This window comes from Scomber japonicus, chromosome 1 (assembly GCF_027409825.1).
Source record: "Scomber japonicus isolate fScoJap1 chromosome 1, fScoJap1.pri, whole genome shotgun sequence".
In the NCBI taxonomy this organism is placed as follows: Eukaryota; Metazoa; Chordata; class Actinopteri; order Scombriformes; family Scombridae; genus Scomber; species Scomber japonicus.
Genome location: NC_070578.1, coordinates 7,402,000 through 7,417,841, shown reverse-complemented (window position 1 = coordinate 7,417,841; position 15,842 = coordinate 7,402,000). Strand labels below are relative to the sequence as shown.

The window sequence follows — 15,842 nt, the reverse complement described above, 5'->3', positions numbered from 1 at the left end:
CCAGATATTTCTGTCAGGAGTTGGTAGAGAGAAAATACAGAGCGTCACAGTAAGTTTCATTATTTATCTGCCAAATGTATTGTCTTTGTACGCTCTCAGTGATCTCAAGGTACTTTTTTTAGCCTCAGCAGGCAGCTGTTTTCAGGGGGAAAACTCTAAAAACCCTCTGTACACTACCTGCTTGACACTGAACAGCAAAAAGACAATTGGCAACTAGCTAGTGTAGCACTTAGCAGCTAACAAGCCATATATTGCTGTCAGGAGTTGGTAGAGAGCCAAAACAGAGCTTTATGGCAAGTTTCATTATTTACCTGCCAACTTTATTATTTTAGTTTCATTCTCTCAGCTCTCTCATAGCATTGTTTTCAGCCTCAGCAGGCAGCTGTTTTCAGGGGGAAAATCCCTAAAAAACCCTCCGTACATTACCTGCTTAGCACCAAAAGAGCAGACAGTTAGCAGCTAGCAGGTGTAGCATTTAGCAGCTAAAGAACCAGACATTTCTGTCAGGAGTTGGTAGAGAGCAAAAACAAAGTTAAAAAGAGAGTGAATATTGCATTTACATTCACCAGGCAGACGGGAATATGACTCCAAATTAACAATAATGTTGTTGCTGGATAAACAAGCAACTGTTTACCAATAAGTTAAACACACGAGCTTAAAAGCTGCTGATATATCAGTGTCATATTCACAGTTTGGTCCGTTTCCTTTAGTGGCGCAAAAAAAAAAGTGTTATCACAGGTTTAACAACTGCTGCAATTAAAATCACAACTGCTGATGGATTCTCACTTAAAACAACTTAGAAATATAAAGTGTATGTATTGGTTGCAATGAGCTCATATGTTTGTTTGTTTTTTTGTTGCTGTTTTTAAAGTAAGTAAATGTACAAGCTAGTAATTATCACCCTTATAACAAGCATAGTGTCACAGATTGAAATGAACTGTTTTAATTATTAAATGTGAAATGGATAAAAGTAAGAGCCAACCTTTTTATTTTCACAACAAACTTTAATCATAAACACGTTTGGTAAAATGGAACGTAAATTGAAGCAGAGAAAAAAGGTAGAGTGGACTATAGACATCGTTGGATCTTTGCAACCAAGGTCATTTTTTTTTTTTTTTTATCTATCACCCGCTGCTGTTCCATGCCTTCCCTAGAATTACTGCTATACAGTGCCATCTGCTTCTTGGCATCTCATATGCAGGTGGGATGCACTCTATTTGCAAGTCTACACATATATAGGTCGTGCACTTGCCTTGATACAGTATAGCGTGATTCTCCTCTGAGGATTCTTCATTACGGCTGTGTAATTCTTGTACACAGGGCAGCATGTGGGCTTCTGGCATGGTTTATATTAAAGATCCATATGGCCTGAAGAAAGTAGTTGCTTACAAGCCTCTCTGTGTTGGCCTTATACCTGCAGAGGCGTTTGCCTGACAACACTAGTTTGGAAGAGACTGTTGCTGGAGTGAGATTGGATCTTTTAATGACCCACCTCTCCCTGGTCCTCCACTGTCTGTTGTACATGTCCTCCAGATCAGATTGAGGAGTGCACCTCCAGTGATGCTTTCTGCTGACCACAGCACTATCTACCAGGCTTAAGTCTTGTTTGTACTTGCGTTTACTGCATGGTGATGCTCCCTTACAGCATTGGCTCAAACTGTAGAGTAGATTATTGGAGGATTAGAGAATATCTTGATTTCACTGAGATCTCACAAATCAGCTAATTTATTAGGGTATCACAGTTATATGTTCATGTATTTCTAATATTTCTAAGACATATTGCCAAAGATCTTTTTAGTTGGTGCAGTCCTCTCTGAACACTGTAATGTCTCCCATCAGCCACTAAAAGCTGTAAGTAGACATAATTTATGAATAAATGAATGGAGGAATGTGAATGAGTCACTCTTAATATGAATGAAATGACTCATATCTTTGAAAAAGGAGCAAGCCCTGCAGTCGGTTTCGATTTTGGCAAAAAAATAAAAAACAAAACAAAAAACAGGCCAGTCTTTAAAAAACAAAAAAACAAACAGCAGATGTTTTATGTATATTTTTTAACACAATTCTCAGAACCAGACTGTGTTCATGTTCATGTGATCTACCTGGTTACATTTTAGACATAATTCTACATAGAAACACAACCTTATCTAATGCTCACCTCATATCCAGATTGTGCCTGAAGATGCTTTAGCTGAAGTATATTTACACCTGATATTAATCTGCACTTCTGGTACACGTTAAATTTAGCTTTCTTACAAATGACATCATGATGGAAAAAGTGATGCGTCCATAAAAGCACGATCCAAAAAGAAAATATGTCCTTGTGTCTCTTTGATAAATATTGATAAACATTTAAACTGTTTTACTTCACCACATTCCTCTCTTCTATTCTCAACTTATCTATGAGTAGGGTCATGATGTTAATGTGTGTAATTAATGTTAATATGAATTGATATCTACAAATCCCAAATGTCTTGGTGGGATTGGTAAGCAGAAGAACATAAAAATTAATTTTGAGAGGACGCGACTGATCAGCTGCATATTGCATACCAAGAACAAACCAAAATTTGACATCGCTTTCAAACGGGGTCTCACGAAGCATCAACTCATCTCAAAGTTACACGGAAGAGAGACGAAGACGGAGAGGTGTGGAAGGAAATCTAACTTGCATATGCTATGAGATGGAAGAATGGCTTTGAAAAACATTTTAGCTGTGCTTGGTTTAGTCTGCCTGGCATATAAAAAAAATCCACTTCTGGGAACATGGGTCTAAGAAAGACGAAGCAAGCATAACCCAAGCTAAACCACACATACATATTCTATCATGTGTTTTTTGCATATTCTGCCCCACCACCAGCTGTCTGCATACTGAGAGGAATTTAAAGAGTTGTGAAACTGATTTATTTGAAGTTACTCGAGGTCACCCCCTTCCCCCCTGAAATAAAGCGACTTCTAAATGGATAAAACGGGATGTGTAACATTTAAAACTTTAATTGTGTTTAGTCTCAATCATAGCACCATTTTGACTGACTTGGTTTTGTGTCGCCAACACCAGAGGTCCCAGAGTATTCCTTTGATGGGCACAGTCACGTGCACTACCAGCTGACGTCCCCACTGCCAGCCCGGAGGACGTGGGTTCAAGTTCTGGTTCGAACCCGCAAACACAGCAGCAGCATCCTCAGTCTGATCTCGAAGGAGCAGAGCGAATACCTACGACTGGAGGTGAGTGTGTGTGTGTGTGTGTGTGTGTGTGTGTGTGTGTGTGTGTGTGTGTGTGTGTGTCTGATGGAAGATTGTCTCCATATCTGGAAATATCATGTTTTTTTTTTTTTGTTGTTGGATTTTTTTTGGCATATTTTGGTTATGTGAGGAAAAAATCTACAGGTAATAGTGTGTTTTTGCAAAATTCTGAATATAGTGAATCTATTTTCTCTTTCCTTCCTGTCTCTCTAACCTGAGAAGAAGCAGTCATTTTGCCCGTCACACACAAGACTTAGTATGTAGTGTTTCTGTTGCTGTCATGTATCTTCAGTTATTAGTAGGCACAGACAGCAGAAGCTGTTAAACTATCACAAGTAAGATTTTTCAAACATTCCTGTGAATATGAACTCTTTAAAGGAATAGTTTTTGGGTGAATTATTTGCTTTATTTTCAAGACAGAGATTAAAATATTGATATCAATACCATGTCTTTGTGTTAAAGTTGAGTTGAAACTCAATTTTTTGTGTAAGGAAATCTGAACTTTATAATTCAAAATAGAGAATAAAAACGTTTTTGTACATATATATGCAAACAGTGTTTAAGCTAAAAGCCTCTGAGTGGGCGTTTCCCTTGGTACTGACGGAGTGACAAATGAATCTGCATTCCCATCAAAATCTACACATCATAAGGTTCATCCCACAAATGTTGATGCACAGCATTTTTCTTCATTTTTCTTCCATTTCCAACAAGCTTACACAGCCTTGGTTATCAAACACTGAATAATTGTTTGTCTCTTTACAACATTCAAAAAGCAAGTGAGGCTGACAATCTTGGGCCTGTTTGGCTGTTTGTAAGTGATATTGCAATCAATATGTAGTTCCCACCCACACACACATTTCATCCTAATTACTTACCAACATCGTCAGTCAGTCACCTTCTCTATGTACCATTTAAACAAACATGAAACAAAGTGTTTTAATTGGTCAGCTTTAGAAATAATTACAGGTTTTTGTATTTTTTTCAATATACACATAGCCAGGCTAGCTGTCGTCCTGCTACTAGCTTATGTCCCACTGATGAAAGCCCTTAGTGACATTCCTGGGAAAAATCACAAGCAACGTGCAGCTAGCAACACATTTTCCATCACCAAGCAGTGGTTGGTCCATAAGAGGGTAAACACAGCTAGCAGTCTGTTTTAAGCTCTGGGAAGTGAGGTCAAAAAATACACCTGTGGCGCGCAGGTGGTCGAGTGGTTAGAGTGCATGCCATATACGCAGCCGACCCCGGTTCGAATCCCGATCGGAGGTCCTTTGCTGCATGTCACCCCCCTCTCTCTCCCATGTTTCCTGTCGATCTACTGATGAATAAAGGCGTCTATGCCAATAAAATCTTTAAAAAAAACAAAAAAAAAACACCTGTAATTACTGCTTATCGCCAAAGGTGTCACCAAAGAGAACAAAACAGATATTTGAGATTTTTACTTGAATGCGGTTTCACATTTTTATTTGTCTGTGTTTACTAAACTTACCATTGAAGAAAATAGAGGTAGTGATGTATTAGCAGTGCAATGTATTTGAATTGAGGCTGAAAGCACACAGCCAGGACTTACTACATTAGATGTACAGTAGTATTTGGTTATTTGTCTCGAAGGCTTCATGTCTCCCACTCTTCTTTTCCTCTGGCTGCTCACACTCTGGCTGCAATTTGTTCTCTCATAATTGTTTATTTGCCAGCCTCCCTCTGTTTTTTTCACTCCTTTTCCGCTCCAGACTTTCTTTCTGGTATCATGCCGTACCTTCTCACCCCACGCTGCTACCACAGGTATTGATCAAACATCAGCGTTAAAAATGATGATGATTATCCATTTCACTGCTGTTACAGTGCAACCTCTCCTCTGATTCCCGTCCGTCTCTGCTTCTTTCCATCCATCTATACATTTCCTTTTTAAATGTCATACTGCTCCCCCAGCACAGACACATGAGGAGTGAGTTCACATCACTTACCCACCATAAATAGTGCATTTATTCATGGGTGCAGACAGCATGAAAATGTGTATAATATTATGAAGTACCCCCCTCCTCTTCAGTGAAACATTTGAAACCCTGCAATGCTCTTATTATAGAGACATAACCACATTGCCTTTATAGGATTATGTTTTCCACTGATAGTTTTGTTTGCTTTTAATCAGATGAAGGAATTAGTATGCGTTACTCTTCACTGGGTGCAAATGTGAGGATTTATTTTCAGGAGGTTTCTGCTGTTTTTGTTTCTTGCATTCCAACAACACAGTTAGTTAAAATATTACACTTCTTTGTTCTTCTACCCCCACCCCCCACCCCTCCTTTGGGTTACTGATTATAGCCCTTTGTGTGTTTCTCATTCTGCAGTTACTTCCTTGATTGATACAAGTGCGTATTTGTCAATAATTATAACTTATCCTGTGGGCACCAATAAATGGAGGCTGTTATATAAATAATATATGAATATAATGGATGACAATGTAGTAAAACACAGTTGTAATAATGTGATTTTGAGAAGTTAAAATTGATAACAATACTTTACTAAAATAAAAATGTCCTTACATTCACATTTAACAGTTTATAAGACAGCTTAATTTAAAGTCACATTCTTGTTAAGGCTGAAGTCTTCTTGCAAGACTGGACACACAGTGAAAAGTGCTAATTCATACCTGTGTAAGGCAAAAGAACTCCATCTCCCAAAAAAAATCAAGTATGTTACTGAACTGTGTAATTTGAGCGCAGACGTTCATCTAAAAAAATCTAAGTCTTTGGCAATAGCATATCTAACAAAATAATCTAGACTTAAAGATCACTTTACTAGCTTTCAGAACTTCCACCCACACCTCACATAATCACCAGTGGACAGAGCTAGCTCAGGTGACCAAAATATATATATATATTGTGTATATATATATATATATCATGTAAAGGTGCAGCAGTTGTGGTTCTATTTTATTGTTCAATAGTGTATATTTGTCGTATTCCATACTCTACTGTGAGTAGCCTCAGTTGCAGCCACAAAATGTATTAGTTGTGTCCTAATTGCAAAATACTAATTCTTACCATTTGTGTGTCTCTTTACAGTAGAAAATACCAAATTGAGTATAATTATAGTTCAACCATGGATATTTATACTGCTGGATTTAAAGTATATTGTTGATGGGAACTATCGCCCCACAATAGTAAAAACATAAAAGCTAGGAGTGACAAAATAAAGGAGTACTAAATGCAGATTCTGCTACACAAAACACAAGGGAACACTAAATGGTTTAACAACTATGAAAACTATGTAAATAATATTCTGTGGGTCCCACAGTTCTGTATGGAACCTTTTGGACCAATATGTTAGACAGCTCTGTACAGCCACCATCAAAACACCAGATGAGAAAATATCTGTGATAATGTGTTAATCTGGTTTCACACTCTTGGAGAATCTGTGACTAGGACTGTCACCTTGCTGAGCCGTTGTACTTACAGCTGGAACAAAGTGTAAATGAATAAGAGAAGACATAAAAGCAAAAATGAGATATTTTTTCTCATTATTTGTGATGGTTTCCAGTTTGAATCTGCTGTTCCATAAGCATTCTGAAGTATAATTAATGTCACATTGTGTGAAGAAAGTGCACCTCCAACATTATTTTAATAATAGTAATATAATACATAATTCTAGTAATGTGAATAACATTGAACCATCACTACTTATTCTCACCATTCAACCACAAGCACTGTTTCCTTTCACTTGCATACAGTTTTAAAAGTGGTCTTGAAATTAATAAAATTCTCGTGTTTTGATTTGTGACTTGTACTTTGAATTTCAAAGCATAGCCCTCATTTAATTCCACTTTTCTCTGTCGCCCTCAAAACTTTGACTGACAGAATTAACAAAACAAAATAATTGAATTTATTGTAGTGGAGCACACAGGCAAGTCAAACAACTGTGACTGAAGGCAAAAAGTTTTAATTTCCATTATCGGAGGTTGTTAAAAGTCAGTCGTGGAAATAAAGGGAATCACTTCACTGAAATTAAAGCAGACAAAGCAAGCTGATCAAATAGTAAATTACACTTGATAATTACCACTTACCATGAATAATCTCCTAGAATGCCCTAATCAACACAGACTGAAGACTGACTATATAAGTATACAATAGATACATGATTAATCAGTCTTCTAAAATTGAGGTTGACAATGCACTGTTATGACATGTAATGCACAATTATGACAATTTAAATACAAGCAAACAGGATTTTTTAAAAAGCCAGACTTTAGAGACATATGCAAATCAATAATGGTTATGAAGTTGCACAGTACAAATGAAAAACACAGTGTCATATAGTATCTTGTGAAGCATTCAGCGGCACATGCTTTTTAGCCTTTGGTCTTCTTCAGTGTCATTACCTCACAGTGGGGGTGAGCTGATTAACTATCAGCCAATAAATATGTACAGACCGTAAAAAAGGGGAAAAATTAAAAAAAAAGTGAATAGCATTTTGCATAAACACATTACTGACTAATTGGAGACAATTATAGGGTGCTCATTTTATGCAGGGGCAAAAATCTTGCCCACCACTGCAGAGAACCACTGCAGAGAACTACTTTGCATTTGTGGTAATTAACAGTGTTTACAGGTGTGTAGCCAGTGAGACATTACTTCCTTGTCACTGCACTAGCAGCTTTTAAGTTGCCGGTTAGCCTGCTTTAAGCTAAACGTATAGTTTGTGTGACTGGTTTAGCTACAGAGCATATGCATGAAGCTACCTGGTAGGCTACACCACAGCTGTTGTGTGCATCCTCAGAAATGTCACTACACACCTGGGGCTGCAGCAGCTATGAAGATACCACGTGGAGCCACAGTAAAAAGACATGAATACATTTAAAAATAGACTCAGTAGTATTATTGGCCTCAGTAACCCATATCTAACAAAGACATCACTTAAAATCTTTCCACTGTAACTCCTGCTGACTGTCACTTTGAATAAATGTACATGAAGACACTTGAGACCAATTCAGTGGTGCGATATAGTGGAAAGGGTAACCTGGAGCACACATGGAGCCAATGTATGATATATGCTCTATGTTTTTAATACTATTGACTTATGGGTGGTGTGGAAACTTTTCTTTCACAAACACATGGTAACGCTTCAGCCTGACATCAAGCTGGATCTCCAACTGTTTAAGAGTATTTAACATAAATTAGATTTATCTGCCTTCAGGCTGGTAAGAATTCAAAGCGATAACATTTGCCCAGCAGCGTTTTTAAAATTTTTATTCATCTTATTTATTTATTTTATGACCAAATCAATATCTTGTCTCCAAAGCAACAGAGCACAAGTCACATCTCTGAAGATGGGTGGGGAAAATGAAGAACACTTGTATAATTATAAGGCAGAGTATTGCTGATAGCACAGAGCTCTGTTTAATTACCCAGTCTAATTTAAGGTGAAAGGAAATGCATGAATCCATCATATATACACATTATGTACATTTTCGCATTATCATTTAATTATGAGAAGAGGGCCGATTAACACATCATCTGCACACGTCTGCGTCATACCGACAGACCGCAGTGCCAAAAGCAGCCTGTGGTGGGAAGCGTCTGAGGGAATGAAGCTGTCCCTGCTGTGGGACTGTTTACTCAAAAATGTCACACACCTTCAATACGCACCTACCGTATCACGCTGGTGCAAAAAAAGAAACACACATTCTCCCAAACACATCGAGTCACCACATCACCAAGGGAGTAAAGCAGGAGCCAAATTGCTCCATTCCGTTCAGCTTTAATTGGGGGTAAAATCAGGTGGCTGTGAGTGTGTCTGGTTTAAAATCACTGCCCCAGTGGATTCTAAATATAATTAATACTTCATCACAGAGCCTTGAAATGAGCCACGGTTCTCCAACTAAACAACCTTGGAGCCGTCCGGCACTTTACCCACTGCATCAAAGGAGGAGAAGGAGCAGTTGAAGGAGACATGGATGGCAAACGGAAAGACGGGAGGAATGAAGCGACTTGATGGAAAACAAAGCAGAGAGTAGTGGAATAAGAAGTGAGAGGACAGGGATAGAGGAAGAGGCGGAGAAAGGGTGACTTGACAGGCATTGGTTAATTTGTATTAATGAAGTTCAGATATCTTCTGAAAATAAAAAAAGGGAAGACTTCATTTGTCTTGTATTATGTTGAAGAGTGGAAGCGTTAATGGTAGCCACCCACTACTGCCTCACATCTCTCTTTCTCTCTCTGTGTCTCTGTTACTCTGCCCATCTCATCTCAGTCCTCTGTTTACGTGGCAGCGGTGGCAGAGGAAGATGGAGGGAAGAAAATTATGCACAGTGGGACACTTGGAGGAAACAGTTTGAAATTGAAATGAGGACGACCCACCCACCACCCCATCCCTCTTAAAATGGCCTTCTGACTTATTCCCTTTCTCTTTCTCACCCTTCCTCCCTCTCTTTCACACACACATACAGAAACCCAGGCTCCTGGAATTATTTAAACCTCCGGTGTGGAACTTTAACGAACAATTGAACGCCCATTACAGTCAAGCCCTTGTCAAACGAGTTCACATGATGTTGATTAAGCCGCCAGGTAAATCTCTCCGTCTTTCAGAGTATCCTGGAGATTTTAATCTTGTGTCAGGTTTGATATTCCCTTGCTAGCTGGATGAATACATTAGTCATTAGGAGAGCATGCAAGTGAGAGACTTCCACCCCAGAGCAGCTAGCTCTCTGCTAACTTGAATAGGGATCAAATAATTTCATTGTGTGGATCTTCTAGACTTTATGAATGTTTTTAGACCGAATGGATCAACTTCCGATTAAAAAAAATGAATAATTTCATATGACACTTAAAACTATGTGTCAGAGTAGGCTACAGCAGAGCCAATGACGTCAGTACATGTGGACAGTGTTTTTATAATTACTCTCAATGCCAGAAGGGGGAGACAAAAGTCCTGCACTCCAGCTTAGAATGACATTTGCTCTGTCATGAAACCCTATGCCCCACCAAAATGCCCTTGAGAGCACAGGGATACAGCTTTTTGTGTCAACATAAGAAAAGTGTTGGTCCCTCTCTCTCACTTATCATCCATAAATTCTCTCTCCTTTCTAACTCTCTCACTCCCTTTTGTCCCTGGCCCCTCATCATTTCTTCACAAGACACTTTTCCTCCCAGAGCTGGACCCAGTGTATGGTGTGTGTTTTTTGACTGTAATGACAGCAGGGTATGTTTGTAGTCAACAAATTGCAAGTTAAAATGTCAGCTTTACAAGAACATTGCCTCAATTATTTTAGGCCCATAGCAACAGCATAAATCACATCTAGATTTTCTCCGAGTGCTTTGTGATCATATTAGGGTAAAAGTAGCCTGTCCTCACAAGAAAAACAACAGTATAGGTTACAAATTCAGCTGGCAAAAACAACCTATAGTTAGGTTTACAATATCTAGCAGCTGTAATTATGACTCATCATGAAGTGACAGATGTGGCATTAAAATCTAGCCTTTATTTTATTGATTTTGAGTGTTCATATTTATTTTTGTTCGATATGATGGAGGTTTACTTGGGATTTACATCATCATCAAATGGTAGAAATGACAGCTTACTATATGGGAGTTTGAGGTAGTGAAATAGTAGTTGGGTCTCTCAGTGCTCCAGGTGGAAGTATCTGTTTCTCTATTAATTCTGCAAACTAGTTAAAAAAATGGCAAAAGAAAGAGCTGTTTATAGTTTAGAACACCTTTAGTAATTATTTTGTGATAGTCAATTGTTTGCCAACTTTAAAAACATCAGATAGGCCTGATATGCATCAAACAAAACACTCCAAACAGTCTGACACAGCTGTTGGCTATGTGACTAATGCGGAGGAAGAATCACTGCATACGTGGGAAAAGATATCCAATACGACTCTGGAATCAATCAACATGTGATTTGACCTACTAGTCGACCTACTTTGCAGCTGCTGGCCATTTGTGCTATGTTTTCTCATTGATTAGGGTATTTTTCTTTCTTTCTTTTTTTTCTTCTTTTGGGAGATAGAGGGTGGTATGGGTGTGTGAGTGTGAGGAGTGTTTCAACTCAAGTATTTTTCTCTCTGTTTCGTTTCAACGGTCAAATACTACTTTGTTTTACGTCAAATCATCCATGGATTAAATGTTTGACTCTTTTGGAATAGCCATGACATACAATTAGGGAATATTGTGGGCCTTTGATCATTGATTACTAGTCACTTAATATAAATAAAAATCCAGTTGGACCTCAGAGGTATACCATGCACTCTTTACATCTAGAAGGGTGTAGCAATCCTGTTTTGTAATACCATTGCATTTTTAAGTCCACGATTTATAGACCCTAATGGGTGATTTATTTTGATTTCTGGTCACATCAATTAATTCCGGATCACTTTGTTGAAAATGTATGGCCCAAAGTCCGATGACCCTGCATTTTTTCATAAAGTTTTGGAATTACTCCCAGAGGATAGATCTTCCAATATTTTTTTTTTTTTGCTGGCGATTTTAATTGCTATTTGTGTTCACCTTTAGAAAGTTCATCCTCTAAATCTCCAACAATTAATTCTGTTCAAACACTAATAATCTGATTCAATCTTTAACTGCGGTAGACATTTGGAGAATACAACACACCGACAAAAAGGAATATGCATTTTACTCACATGTGCATTAGACAGATTCACTACTTTATTATAAAGGTTGGTTCAGTCTCTAATATTAGTAACACACATTGTAACACTATATGGATCTCTGATCATAGACCTGTTACCCTGCAGCAACAGTCATCGTTTTCCAATTAAAATATAATTGGAGATTTAACCCCTCACTGTTGTCATTACCAGATTTTAAGGAGTACATGAACATAAATCTCAGAGTATTTTCAGAGATCAGTGACAATAGAAAGGTTTCAGACTCCCTGGGAGTCTCCCACATTCCCTGGTTAACACTTAAAATGACCATGAGAGGATTTGTTTCTTTTGAGACCTTAAGGAAAAAAGAAAAATGTAAAAGACTAAAGGAAATTGAACGAGAAATGATTCATACAGAACAAAAATATAAGACATACACTCTGACTATAACAAGAATCATCCTTGGAGGGGAAATTAGTAGCCTATTACTAAAGATGAGGCATAGACATTCTGGATTGAGAGATGAACCTCAAAAATTGCTCTCAATACAACTTAAAGCTGAACTCCCAAAGACTCCTATTCATAAAATACAATCCAAAACTGGAAAAATACTCACTGATATCAACAATCATTGTAAAGAATTTTAGTGTGGTCTCTATACCTCTGCTTCCACAGCAGCAGAGATAGATTATTCAACCACACACAATCAGCATTCTCTGGACACAATGTTTTCTTTTGCTGAGTTAGTAGAAGCAATTAAGGCATTCCCCACAGGTGAATGTCCTGGGTTCTACCATGCATTTCATGAGATTTTAATTCCTTTCTTACTCATGATGAGTAAGAAAGTTGTAAGAAAAAGGCTCCCCCCTTGTCTTTACGATGCAAATGTATGTTATTGAAAAAGGGGAAATATCCCTTACTGCTACCATAGGCCCCTTTCCTTGCTCAATTTTGATTGCATAATTTTAACGTAGGTAATGGCCACTAGAGTAAGTAAGTATATACAGTAGCAACACCCAGATCATGATGGATATCCTACGCAGGCTTTCCTTTTTAATGTTTGACGCTTGTTGAATATATTGTATTCTGACTTGAGTAAAAACACTCAAGCAGCTGTCATGACAGTGGATGTCCAGAAAGCTTTTGAGTCTGTCAAATAGCATTATTTGTTTGAAATTTGTATGAAGGTTAGATTTGGGAAGATGTATTTATTTATTTATTTTTTTAATCCATCTCATTGGAGCCATTTAGTGTATATTTTGGAGTGAGACAGGAAGATTGCCTGTCTCCTTTGTAATTCAATGTAGCACTAGAACCTTAAGTAATTGGAATAAGAACTCATCAATGGTGTTCCAGCTGATACATCCAAATGTGTTGTTATACTCTACACAGATCTACGTGTTATCTTAATGAATCCTGAAGTTGGCATTCCTTGTCTTTTATAATATATTATATTATATATAATTCAGTAAAATTTCTGGTTACTATAGATTGGGCTAAAAGTGATCTTATATTTATTGTAGAAAATCTTAATGTAAATGCCATTAAGAGGTTATCTACGGAAATGTTGGTACTCTTTCAAAATATACTCAGCTGACTTTTTATGAGGCTAGAGTCAATCATTCTCTGGATGAATGTCTGGGTCTTCCAGTACTTAAATATTACTATTGGACAACTAATGCTCAAGCATTGGCATACTTGGAAATGGGGTTCTCCAGACCATGAATCAGTCAATTCTGCCCCCTTTTGTTTATGTTTTTAATCAAGCCATACACCTCATTATCCTCCTTACATTTTACAAATCATGTATCTCCTATTAAACCAGTGAGTTACAGTTGTGTTGTCAGATACTCACTGAAGATCTTTCTTTAAATAAACATATCTACACAATCCCTAGTATTTAGATACATACACATTTTTTTTCACAAACACTCCTTTGTTCATTTTTAATATAATTAACAGGAACTAAGTATTAACTTTGAATTTAACTATGAATTATTTTAACAGCCCACACACAACAAGGGACATACTCTGGGCTTGATTACCTTCAAGTGTCTGGACATTTCTAAGATTGTGGTGACTGATATTGCCCTCTCTATTGATTCCTGTGTTTTCTTCCAGAGTGCTATCACCATGTACATAAATGTTTAAGCAGAGGTAATCACCAAACAGTATATCACTGACAACACCAGTGAAATATTTATTCAGGTTTTCCCTTCCACACCCGCCCTCTCTTGGGTCTCAGTCAATGAACTTGTAGATCATTTCAATTCTAAAATTACAGATTTTATTGATACCATCGCAGCCAGTAAGGTGAAGGTGTTGTCTGGCAAGAAAATATCTCCACCTAGCTGAGGTGCTGCAGGTGGAGAAAAACAACCTCCAGGTTCTTTATGACATCAATAAAGAGTGACTTTACATTTATGATTTGGAACTGAGAAATACAAGGCAGTCCTCCTTCTCTGACATCACCAAAAACATCAATAATGCATGTGCCTTGTTTGCTGCTGTCGACAGGCTAACAAACCCTCCTGGGTCAGTAGCCTCTGTACTTCTATCCACAGGGCCTGCAATAAATTTGCTTCTTTGTTCATGGACAAAATTCAGAAAATTAGACAGGCAGTCAGTGCCTCCATATCAGGCACAGGGTATGAGCTGTCCCTGTGTCCACCTAAAGTCAGTTCAAGTAGTATGACACAATTTTATCTGATCAACCATAAAAACCTGGAGGATATTACACAACATCTGAAATCCTACTTCTTCTCCCTTGATATTCTGCCAACAGGCTTCTTCAAAACATTTGTTTCAAATTGCTTGACCTCAAATCATCTATAAATTGTCAACACATCTCTTCTCTCAGGTTTCTTCCCGTAGGCCTCAGAAACTGCAGTCATCAAACCACCCTTAAAAAAGAACAACCTAGAAACCTCACTAATAAACAATTATAGGCCCATTTTTGAACCTCCTGAAAAACCTGTTTTCCAACTTCTTGACACTCAATAACTTTAGATTTGTTCCAGTCAATAGTTTGACCAAACCACAGCACTGAGACCGCTCTTGTTAAGGTCTTTCATGACAATATTCCAACATTGCTGGATAAGTACATTTGCTATATAGTGTGTAAAAGGGCTTACTATAAGTGCATACAGGACTTCTATTTAGACAACATGTTTCTTCCATTTTGATCCCACTTGTGAGAGACATTGTCTTTTAGAATTGATTTGTCCTCTGCCATCACTGCATTAGTGATTTTTTTCCTAAGTATTCTGTATCTATCAGCTGTATTAAAAAGGTTTGGGAAAAGGGAACTCAGTGCTGTATTGCCTGATAAAATATGGAGGACTGCACTTTCCTGTATTCATAGTTGTTCAATAAACAGCAGACAGGTTAATTCAGTTCAAAGTGATTCACCATTTTCATTATTCTACGGTCATGTTACATAAATTTTACACATCTGTGTCTTCAAGGTGTGAAAAATGAAAATCAGATGATGGTACATCATTGTATTTATTTTGGAACTGTCCAATAATTCATTCATTTTGTTGAATATTCTTTTCTTTTTTTTCTGGGATTTGCCATAGGACTATTTCCTCACAGGGACTTGACTCTCTTTAGATGCTAAGAGGACTTTAATTCTACCTTCACACAAGGAAGCTCGTCCTGCTCAATATTAACCGGCCTGCATGCTATAGCCACCAATTTAGCTATCACTGTTGGAAGTTTGTTGCTTGTAGAGTTATAAATGTGTCTCCATTGCAAACTATCTAGCGAGCGGGAGCAGGGCTCTCTGTATCAGCAGTATGCTTGGCCAGCAAGGCGTTTGTCATGTTTTGCTTTCAGCATATTTTCTGAGCATGCAGTACAGTATTTCATTGTTCTGGTTGTTTCAATAATAATAATAAACATACATTTGCATAAAGCAAGCATATGTGTCCTCTCCAATGTTGATAAGAGTATTAAAAACTTGAAAAATATCCCTTTTAAAATACATTTA

At 37.6% G+C, this 15,842-nt stretch overlaps 1 protein-coding gene across 1 annotated transcript in view; it reads left to right on the top strand.

Moving 5' to 3' along the window:
* si:ch211-186j3.6 (neural-cadherin) overlaps positions 1-15,842 on the top strand; it is a 334,099-nt gene that overhangs the window by 273,411 nt on the left and 44,846 nt on the right. Inside the window, exon 32 of the mRNA XM_053316841.1 lies at positions 3,056-3,222. Coding sequence (XP_053172816.1) covers positions 3,056-3,222 — 167 coding nt within the window. The remainder of the gene's footprint in view (positions 1-3,055; positions 3,223-15,842) is intronic.